General features: G+C 36.2%; 1 protein-coding gene across 1 annotated transcript; it reads right to left on the bottom strand.

Annotated features, from left to right (window-relative positions):
• Positions 1-1,998: 1,998 nt before the first annotated feature.
• LOC132101476 (calretinin-like) lies at positions 1,999-10,936 on the bottom strand. The gene is made up of 11 exons (XM_059506479.1): positions 10,750-10,936; positions 7,617-7,693; positions 6,237-6,326; positions 5,921-6,001; positions 5,209-5,265; positions 4,671-4,748; positions 4,230-4,285; positions 4,105-4,144; positions 3,970-4,023; positions 2,711-2,782; positions 1,999-2,620 (listed from the first exon to the last, which is right to left on the bottom strand). The coding sequence occupies exons 1-11, from the start codon at positions 10,841-10,843 to the stop codon at positions 2,504-2,506; spliced, it is 816 nt and encodes a 271-aa protein (XP_059362462.1). The 5' UTR covers positions 10,844-10,936; the 3' UTR covers positions 1,999-2,503.
• Between the last annotated feature and the right edge of the window lie 560 nt (positions 10,937-11,496).

The raw sequence follows: 11,496 nt of genomic DNA, 5'->3' as shown, positions 1-11,496 counted from the left end.
GCCTACGGTTGTTGCACCCTGCAGTTTAATTTCATATGCAGTAAATACTGACATATTATTACATACATATTATAATAGTGACATATCAAATTGATTTTACAATTACTGCCAAAAATGCTTTTTTTTATGTGCAAGTAAAGAATGAATCTGTGTGCCTCAACTCTTATGTATTTAACAGAAGTGACCATTTAACATCCACTCACTCAAGTCTTCTTAGTCACCATCCTCATTTTCCCCTTTATGCTTTAAATTTTCGGAGACTTATGAGGCTCACAAGGGCATTAAAGGACTTTATTATTATATTAGCGTATGGCAGAGAGCATTGATGGTTCAGTGGTAACATCCTCGCTTGCATTGCAGGAGATCCAGGGATGATAAACTGAGGCTGTTAAATCATTGTCTTAGAAGTTTAGTGTTTGTAGCTGCTGTATTAAGCTTCAACTTGAGCTTTAAGGTATCGCTTGAAAAAGTGGATTCTAAGCCTGTGTATGGTGTATTTTCACTTGCTTTGATGCTGTTAATGTGATTTGTTTACGTTAATGAAAATTATGTAGGTACTGTACACTGAAAAAAAATTGGTGGTGAAACAGTTTTCACTCCAAAATTGCTAGTAGGTTTCGCAAATAAAGACAAAGAAGCAGCAAAAAAAAAAAAAAAAAAAAAAAAAAAACCACTGAATTAAACATGAAATTTGAAATAGAAAGACTGAAATAGTATTATCCCGTAAAACATGCTCCAGTATTACTGGTTTTATTTTACAAGCATCTGCTAAAATATAAATTTCAGCTGAAAGAGATACAGTCATGATATGGAAAATTTGCAGTAACTAGCAACCAAAATTTTATGAATTAGTCCAAATATTAATTTAATCCAATGCTGTTTTGAACTGTTGATGCACCATTAGATGTTTCTTATACCCGGATAAGCTTAATCAAGTCTTTAAAGCATTTAGATGCTTAAGGTAATTGAAAGGCATCTCAAAGGCAACCAAATTATAATTAAGGATTTTCAATTTGCATTTCAATTGGCATCCATTCCATTCTGTGTAGTGTAGAAAAATGCTATGGAGGAGAATTGAGCCATCCGCTCTCAGTTCCTCATTAAATTCACAGTAGCTATATTTAAACATCATCAATAAAAATTCTCTTCATTTATTAATTCATTGCTCTAGCAATTACAATAAAGACATTTTACAAGATTGAATGCTTTCTGGTAATGATATTCAATAGCTACAAAGGGAAGGGCAAAGCTTTTTGTTTCTTAAAAGGTTGAATGTTAAGAGCTGAGGAAACTTTTTAGCATATTATTTTCCTTTAATAGTTAATTTGCTTTTAAGTGGATTTACACTGTATTGAGTGCATGCTAAAAACCTTTTTCCCTTTTTTTTCTTTTCTATTTTTTGCATGCATTATACACTGTAAAAAAATTAATTATAAGTATTTTTTGCTTGAAATAGTCATCTTCAAATATAGTAATGTATGCGTGTTTTCCCCCTAAATTATTAGAACTAATATAATATATAGAACGTTAAATTGATTAGAATTTGTCAGATTAGATAAATGTTAAATGTTTTGTTCATAATCATCAGTGTACATCAGAGCACTGGTAACAGACATTGTAAAGAATCCCCATTTATAAAACCAAAACTGCATTTGGATTAATTATTCATGATCTGATGATTAATTGATAGGAATTTCTACAAACTCTTGCTATGTAAGAGGAAAGTCTAGCAGATTAATTATTTAATGTGGTTTAAATGCATCTGGACACAATCAGGAAAGATTTTGACTCGAAATGTGATGTCTCCATCCAGCATGTCACAGTAGAACTGACTGCTTGTGTAAGACATTACATGCGACAGGGCATTTTTAAAGAATGAAGAATGTTCTGTTCCATCAAAGGAATATTCCTGCTATTTTATTTCTTTTAATGCATTTGAATTATCAAAAAAAAAAAAAAACGGTTCCCTAGAATGAACAAAACAGATGAAACAGGACATTTATATCACATAACCTTTATTAATGCTCTTAGTTGCATCCTTAAACAGTATCAGCCAAAAAACACCACAAACCCAAACATAATTGGGCAGGATTGAAATGAAATGAGGTCAAAAACAAACCGAATAGGAAACCAAACGGAAGGGAAGAAACCAGAAGAATTTGAAGCCAAACACTTCAAATAAATATATCACATATCTAACCATATTACACCATTAGTTTGCTACTCTTTCAGAAAAATTCTTCTTTAAATATATAGTTTAAAAACTGAGCAGAGGGCATCATAGTAGCTGCAGTTCGTAGGCAAAGGAAAGCAGTGGCGATTGGGGTGTAGGAAGGGGAAGGAAAGAAGGGGAGAGGAGAGACTTTGTGCTTTTCTGTGCACACTCATTCGGAACTCATTTCGAGAGGGGGATGGAAGAGGAACGGGTTGCCCGGCACATGCACATGGTTACAGTATTCAGGCAGCTGGAACAGAGCTGAGATGGAGGTCAGGAAGCGTCGATTCACAGCATGGGCTCCCGGCAAAGGACAATCTCCAGCTCTGTGCGGTACAGTTTTCCCCCGTCTGACAGTGCCATGATGCTTTGCTTATAACCATTCAGGCTCTTAGAGTCCACCTCCTGAGGTTAAACACAATTACAATTTGAGGGATTGCTTTCCTTATCTGTCATTGTCCGATGCTAGAGTAATTCTGAGTCTTCTTATCTCACCTTATTATTCTTCTCATAGAGGTCCTTCAGGAGAGCATCCAGCTCCTGCTCGTCAATATAGCCATTTCCATCCTTGAAGGCAGAAAACAACACCCATGAAATAATTCTGTATGCCACAGTTTCTGAAACCTTTTCAATGTCTTATTGTGAAACCAAAAAGGAGGAACTGTTGCGGCCAAATCATTCAGTCCAATTTGCAAAAGAATCATTCAGTGAATCATATTGTGAAATGGATCAACTCATTCATTTGTCTCAAATGAACTCAAAATCTTGTTAAAATGTCAACTTTTGTGTCCCATAGAAGAAAATAAGTCACATGGACCAGAGTTATTAGTTAATAATAATAAAATGAATGAAATAAAATAAAGAAAATTAATAAATGTTATTAAACTATATAGTATACTTACTATCTGTATGAACAGAACCACAATGTTTTGTAACAGTAATTGATAAATGTGTACTGACTGTTAAGTGACTGAAACCCTGTCAGAAAATGTTTTTCTGTTTGAATTCTTGTTTCATGACTATAAGCCATATCAGTGCTCAGAAGGTTTGGCAAATGTCTCACTCTCTATTTTTCATAACAGCAGTAAGGCATGATAACTTCTTAAGAAATTGACACAAAACAAAATGACAACTAAACTAATTATAACTCATACATAATCGTACATGTTAACATTGCATACACATTGTGTTCATGTGGACTACATTTCATAATTGAATGTCACAAGCCTCTAATTTAGTTGAGTGGGTGCTGTTGTCTAATGGGATCTGTTTGCTCACAGATATTGCGTTTAATTTAAGACCATATGATTATATAGAACAAGGTTTAGGTAATCTTGCCTTCCTAAAGGGCATATGCCTGGTCTGTGTAAGGTAACCGGTGAAAGACTAATTATGTACTTGTGATAGCACCGCATGAAACAGCAATTTTCATCTCGCAGCAATTTTCACTGAGATTTCTGTAATTACTAGTGGTTGGCACTTAAACTGTTGTAAATGTGCTTTTGATTTTGCATTTTAAATCATTTTCCAAATGATACCACCAAGCTGGAAGATGTGGGCAGAAAAACAGATGCAGGTGCTTCTGCTCATTTACCTGCACAGGTGAACAGGGACACTGTTTTGCATTCAGTAAGCGCTCACGAAGGAGGGGAAGATCAGATTTCCAGCAACATTGCGGCAGTGCATACAAATCTATACACCACCCTAAATCCCTGCAAAAGATGTTACGCTGTTCTGGCTGGATTATACATTACCTTATCATAGTATGCAAAGATGGCGTTGAACTGCTCAGCAGTCAGCCTGACACCCTGTTGGGCAATAAAAACATTTCAGTGTCAAAAATATTTGACATCAAGAAGCTCATGAGGGCTAAAAGCTTGTGGTCTTACCTGAAACTTCAACAAGAAATTCTCCTGAACCGGCAGAAGCCTTAAAATCGACAACAACAACAAAAAATGGTTGTGATTAATGTGTCTTACAAAGTGCTTTGAAACATGGTCAGAACATTTCTAACCTTGCCATTTCAGACAGACCCAGTTTCCCATCGCCATTCAGATCAAACATCTTGAGCTAGAAAGGGAGACAATGTCTCAGTTTAAGAAATCCTGCATCAGATTAATATTTCCTATTGCTGCACATGGTTTCTTTTGTTCTTCACAATGTGTAGAGGACAACTCTTAATTTTCCAGCTGGCTTGCCTTGGAATAATTCAAATTTGTCTCTGGCCTTAAGGAGTGGACACATGTTAGCACAGCTGGAGTGCAGACACAACCCTTGGGGTCAGTGCAAGCATGGTGGCTAACACCTCAAGGAGTTTAAGGTGTATATTTGTGTTAAAAATTAAACAACTGTTATTATGTAAAAGCTTTTTGTCATTCAAAATGAATGACATTAAAAAAGATGGCACTAGGAGGTAAAAGTCATTAACTAATGCACCACAAAGATAACAACTTACTATTGTTTGTGTGTATTCCTGCAATTTTTGGTCATCATAGTGTCTGTTTGCCTTTTTAAGCAGGTCAGAGAGGAAGCCCTGTAGGAAGTAAAAAAAAAATCACAAGAATATGATGATTTTTTATACAATTTAAACTGTTTAAACTGAAATGCTTGATTTAAATTTATATTAGTTTAAAGTTATATATATACACATAATATGTTTATTTATGCCAAAAGAAAACAATAAAATCTAATTTCTATAATTATCTTACAAACCCCCTGCTGTTTTGGTTTGTGAACCCCCTTAAGCATTTAAGGAGAACATTATTTGTTAGTGATATCTGCTTGACTTTCTTTGAGGTCATCGTCTCCTCAGTGAGCATTGCTTCATTCGCTTTGTTTACAAATGTAGTGATTTGTATACTCTCTTCGGATGCCAGCCACCGAATCCAGAGATATTTGCATAGTTTCCACCTGCCTCATCACATTAGCGGCTTTCAAAACTCTTTACAGGATTGCTGCGAAGGACACAGCAGGGAAAGTAATAGAACTTTTACCTTAAGTTCATTAGCCTCAATGAAGCCGCTGCGGTCTGTGTCATATTTCCGCCAGGCCTACAGATACAGACAAACATACAAAGATATTGTAACTGTACCATCAGTACTGCGTACCACTATACGTGCAATATATCTCAGGTTGGACAAACCAGAAGAATAGGACTGCGGAGGTGAAATAATTGGCAAATTATTCTTACATTAATTGCACTGGCTTTTTCATTATCCCCTCTGTGTTTTCAATTCAAAGCAGCTGTGCATTGTGAGAACAAGGAACAAGAAATGCCATTTAATTAATGTTTTAATCTAGCAGCTGGCCTTGTTTCCATCACAGCCTCTTATCAAAGATAGATGCCTCCCTCTACAGGTCTACAGAGAATTACAGCAGCACATCTATAATACATGAGTCTGAAAATAGAAGTTTGTACTTACTCATTCTAGCTCTTTAAAAGGCTTGCCTACCACACTGGATGATTAAACATCTTCCCTTTCTCTTTAGCTCCACTCTCTCTTCAACTTTACATAATACATCACTGAGGCAGTCGATTTCTGATGATCAGACTCTCCGAAATGTTGTATTTGGCTATGCATATTAGATTGTAATGAACGAGTGAAGGGAGGATATTTATATGGCGCCCCAGGAGAAGTTTTGTGTCATAAATATATATCTAAATGCCACGGATCTATAAAGTGAAAAAGTCGCATCATCACTTACAGCCATGAATTCAGTGCTGGATCCCACAAACTGTCTGAAGCAGAGGAGGAAGTTCTCTTCTGTGGGCAAGATCTGAGCCAGCTGATGGAAAGTGTACATAAGTGGATTAGACACTCATACACCAAAAAAGAATAGAAAACCTCATTGTATTCTCTTTCAGACCATGACTTTTCTATCAATAAGTTCCAGTTTGATTAAAGTGATAATGAGTGGGTTTAGAGATTTCCTGTTGTGGGATGAAGGGATAATTGGGGTCTTTATCTGATAACTTGTCAACAGTAGAATCGGTGATGTGTTAAGTGATGTGTTCATCTACCTCAGACATCTCAATTCTCCCATCTTTGTTCTTGTCGAATTTCTGCATGAACTCCGTCATCTTCTCTTTAAAGGCTGCATTTGATGGGTCCTGTGTGAAGAAAGCACAACAAGATGAATCTTCTTCTCATTCTGTGCTTATTGGAAAAGCTTTATTCAGTTTGTGCTTCTCAGGTTAGGAAAAAGCTATCACTTTATGTACATTGTGCATTGCCTTGTGCCATATTCATTGCCACTTCTGTGGCAGATAATAGCATTACTAACTTTATGAGACCATTTGTGAGGCTCCCTCCGTTTTATTGCTGAACATACAGGGATGAAGATAAAATCTCCTTTCCTATCTTTCCTGCAAGCCATCTGCCTAGCTATTTGGGGTCTTTATATATTTGATTTCCACATGGTTCACTCTAAGAAAGATAGGACCCCAAGTATTTTTTATTTTGAAGAAATTTGACATATGTATTGACAGTGTTGACAATTGTTTTACTCATATTTTGAATACTGAATTGCAATGTGTTGTGTAGGGGTGGCAGTGGCTCAGTGGTTCATGTAGGTTGTCTACAAACTGGAAGGTTGGTGGTTCAATCCCCGGCTCCACCTGACCCAGTGTTGAGGTGTCCTTGAGCAAGACACCTAATCACAGCTGCTCCCGACGAGCTGGATGGCACCTTGAATGGCTGACACCGCAGTTGGTGTATGAATGAGTGTGTGAATGGGTGAATGTGAGGTAACTTGTAGAGCGCTTTGGATGGCCATGGGGTCTGTTGAAAGTGCTATATAAATGCAGTCCATTTACCATTTGTGTATTACAATGTAAATGTAACAGAAAAAGTCTGGGTGGTACCTTTTCCATTTTCCGACAATTTTTGACTATATGTGTTACAATTAGTGATATTAGATCAATATTTGTTGAAAACAAGTTCAACTTCCAATTAGGTAGTCCCACCCCCAAATCATGCCATTGGTTGAGCCAGCGCTAGCAGCTTTGAATTCCATTAATATCTTAAAGCAATAGTTCACCCAAATCCAAACCTGTGTGACTTTAGAAGATCTTCTGAAGAATGTTTCAATTGCCCATACATTGAAAGTCCAAACCAACAACAAAGGCATTTTTCTAAATATCTTCTTTAGTGTTCCACAGAATAAAATGTTGTCAATGAAATGAGGACGAGTAAATGATGACAGAATTTTCTTTTCTTTTTTGGGGGGGTGAACTATCCCTTTAGACTTCTTTGAGTTGACGTGAATCATGCCAAGAGTAACAATCTCACAATCTGTTTTTCAGTTTGAGCACAATGAAGTTTACTGCAGTATAGTTCAGAAGATACAGTGCTTCCTAATGAGAAGTATTTCTGTTAAATCTGCCTGTCTGTATACTCACCACACCAGCCCCTCTCCGTGCAATCTCCAGATGACTGAAGAAGTTTTCAAGCTCCTTTCCCTCAATGTAACCATTTCCTGCAATATAAGAAAGTATGGTTCAGTACTTACTGAGATGTATTAATCCATAATGATGCTTGTCATTATATGACTAGATAACTACTCTACTATACTACTGTCTCTCAATTGAAATGCTAAGTAATGAGATTGCCTAGATGTCTGCTTTAAAGCTGGTTAATTCTAGATTGGTTTGTTGGCTGGCACCCAAATCCAAGTAACACGGTTATTAATTAAAAACTTTTGATGGCTAGTCTCCAAGTTAAGCTTTGAAGGCTCTCTCTTTTCCATTTTTCCTCTAATTGGAGGCCTTACAGTACGAGCCTTTTAAAGCCATTTATTTGAAAAGACGAAAAGGAGATTCTTCTTGATGCTACTGCTGAAATTTTAAATCACCTCCACAAATAAATGTTATATTACCATCTGGGAGTAATTTCTCATGCCAGGAAATTGGCCCTTCATGCAAAGGAAATTTGCGTTTGAGTATGTGTGTTTGAAATGGGATTTTGTGCGTATGGCCTAATACATCACAACAGTGATTGTAACGTATGTGAAGTGAGAACTACAATGAGTTCATAAGTATTGTTCTATTATCTGTGTTTCTCCCAAAGGCATCATGTTGGAAATGTCTCAGACTTAACTACTATGATTGTTGATTAATTTGCCTGTGGATTACAGTGGCATTTGTAGACATCTGGACACATGGCTCATGGTTAATCTCTCTTTCTGTAATTCATTATTCATAAGTAATGTGAAATACCATCACTGCATGGCTATACTGCAGATAGCCTTACTAGTGTGTTTGCAATCGATCTGATTGTTGCATTAAGAGAATGAACATACATTGATTGTTGCCAGAGATCTATACAGAACAATTAATCTACTAATTTGTTGAGTGCTAACATAATAATTATGGTTTACACAGGCATTAATCCTGCTGAGTATATTGGAAATGACTATATGTTGCCATCTGGTGTCTATGCTGACATTTTAAGAGATAATATGACCATTCATTCTTCTACAATGAATTCAATTATTCCATACGCTTTGAACTCCTGGTATTTTGAAATGTCATTGTGTACAGATTGTTGATTCCAAGGTGCTTATAGGCAATATGAACTATGCATTAGTTAGAATACATATTGGCCATTCATTTTTTATTTCAACTATATTGAAATCTATGCTTGTTGGCTCTGCCTATGCTGTTATCATTATTCTTTAAGCACATCTGCATTGTTTGCAGGAGGGTCAGCCATCTTGGAAATATAATTGATGTGTTGGAGAAGCCATTTTGGACTTAGACACAACAAAACGAGTCACTCACTGAAGTTGCAGTAAACAACGAATGTATAAATCCAAATTTATCATAACGAAAATTGTAATTTTTATAGAACCACATGAATAAGCGGTAAAGCATCTATGGAAAGTAATTCCAGATGCTCCTCGGATATCTTCTAGAAGATATTCTGTAGTGACATGGACTGAGATCTTAAACATATTTTAGGTCAGTTTCTTAAAACCAATTTTTGTGGCAGTTATTAATTGGCTACTTTTTAACTAAACGTATCATAATTATTTCCTCATAAGCTTGACAGACTGCACCCTTTTTAATGGAATATTTGTCAGTAATTTTCACACTTGCTTTTTAATATTCGTTTGAAGGAACTGATTTGATTCATCCCCAGCACAAACGTTAACTTTCTGATATATTCGTGATATAGTGCTGCTTGTGATATAGAAGTAGCCTACTGAATAAATAATATTACTGTGTTGTTTGTTTTTTAAATGTACCGACGTGTTTTTTTTTTAATTTAAAGGAATTGATATTTTGAGAACCAACCCACACGTTTGTTTTGTTACCTCTGAAGTTGTTTTATTTTTCCCTTTACAGTAAGTTTATAGCTGAAATATTCTAGATTAAACGTGCTATTTATCTAACTTCTTTTTTTTCTATGTATTTCACTAATATGCATTCTGCGGGAAACGACCAGGAAAGAAACCGGAAAGTTGCTAATAACGATAACATCTGCCCTTACGGATACGATTATGTTCCTAATACATAAATAATTAGTCAATGAGATATTTTCAGCTTCACATTTGGCAGGATGTAAGACAACTGCTAACTCTCCAAGAATCATATCCGATCAGCTTCCAGTAGCCTAAGTGATCTTCAGGAGATGTCCTGTGTGATGAGGACCTTGACACACATCCATCTTCCCAACAGAGATACAGAGATGTACTGCAAGATCCCCAGGGTGCGTAAAACACATGGGGATAGACGGTGGAGGTGAAAGTGGACTTTTCGAACCCAATCAACGCGCGCATGATGCACAAAAATGATGACGACGTGGGCAGTTCGCTAAATTTTGAAATAGCATCGGTCTGAAACATAATATATATATATTTCCGAGATATTACTGGAATAAAAGTAATTTAACCAATGGGACACTATGGGTCACCATCTGGACGCGCGATACGGTTATTCACTAATAACTGTATCAAAGCATTGTAAACCATATTGCACGCTTTTGTTGCTTATAAGATAATAGCAACTGTGAGCAAAGTCTGCTCTTGATTTGTACCAAGAAGGGTACTAACATACTGAATGAATAAATGATATAGGCTATGAGTCATAGCCTCAAATAAAGGAACGTCTAAAAATAATAATAATAATAATAATAATAACCCTATACACACACACACACACGCACACAAATACATACATGCAGACATAGAAAGTGTATTTCTATATTCTATAGCCTATGCCTATAGTCTATACATTATACATATTCAGGTATTATATCATATCAGTTATCAGTTCCTCGCAATATTATGTCTAAAATCGAATGAATTATTACTGCTTTAGCGCTTGCAGTGAATCATAAATGCTAGATTGTTGATTTTAACTTTCTTTGATCTTTTTTTAAATTATTTCGCACGTAAAATCTGTCAAAGTATTTAATTCTTTAGCCCCACAAGTGTTTTCTTGTTAGCGTCAAACTTATTTTTCTGCTATTTTAATGATAACATTTAATTTATGACTTAATCTGTGGAATAAACGGCATATCTGTACTCACCGTCTGCATCAAAATGTTTCCAGATATCCAGGAATTGGGATGCGGTCAGCTCTGCCAAGTGAAGGTAGGGAGGCTGCTGTCCTTTGTTTGCCATGTTTTTGTGTATCTGTCCTACTGTCCACAAGAAAATCCCGGGCGAACTTTTACTCAGTCAGAGACAAATTCGCACTGTAAGTCCCCCAGTGCTTTGCAGGGGGTTTTAAATGGGCTGAGTGCTTGCAATCCTTTGGCGCTCATGCGGGTGGCGCAGTAGTTCCAGCATCACTGTTTCATGTCTCAGCACTCACGCACGTGCTGGGAAAGCTGCTGGAGATGCTCAGCTTCACAGATGCTTCTACAGGAACATGAAGATGGACCAGAATCACTGTAAGCTAGTCAACGTTCTGCTCAACTCCGCTAGCGCAATATATATTGGTGCTGATACATATGTAAATTATGGAATGACTACAGAGGAGCCAGGAACATCTACATTAAAAATAACAACAACAACAAAAAATCCCCTTCTGCTTTTTAAATTTATTTTATTATTATTGTATTTTTTATGGAAAAATTTTTTTAAAAAAAGGAAATACATTTCCTTTTTTAAAGGAAAAATTTTCAGTGCAACTTTTATTTTTATGCATTCAGTGCATTTTCCCTTTGAACTAACGAATAAAGCTGTCACTGGGGCTGTACTCTTTAAAGTCACAATGAAATCAAAGTGGACAATTATTTTTTTATAAATCTCATGTGCCCTCCTAATCTTTA

This window comes from Carassius carassius, chromosome 23, assembly GCF_963082965.1.
Source record: "Carassius carassius chromosome 23, fCarCar2.1, whole genome shotgun sequence".
In the NCBI taxonomy this organism is placed as follows: Eukaryota; Metazoa; Chordata; class Actinopteri; order Cypriniformes; family Cyprinidae; genus Carassius; species Carassius carassius.
The sequence above is the reverse complement of the archived record's forward strand: the minus strand, read 5'-3'. Positions and strand labels throughout refer to the sequence as shown.

Coding starts and splice junctions, on each gene's coding strand:
- LOC132101476 (XM_059506479.1), bottom strand. CDS start 10,843: ATGGCAAACAAAGGACAGCAGCCTCCCTACCTTCACTTGGCAGAGCTG. Junction 4,749..5,208: donor TTGAGGCTAATGAACTTAAG/GTAAAAGTTCTA, acceptor TACTTCCTACAG/GGCTTCCTCTCTGACCTGCT. Junction 4,145..4,229: donor GGTCTGTCTGAAATGGCAAG/GTTAGAAATGTT, acceptor GTCGATTTTAAG/GCTTCTGCCGGTTCAGGAGA.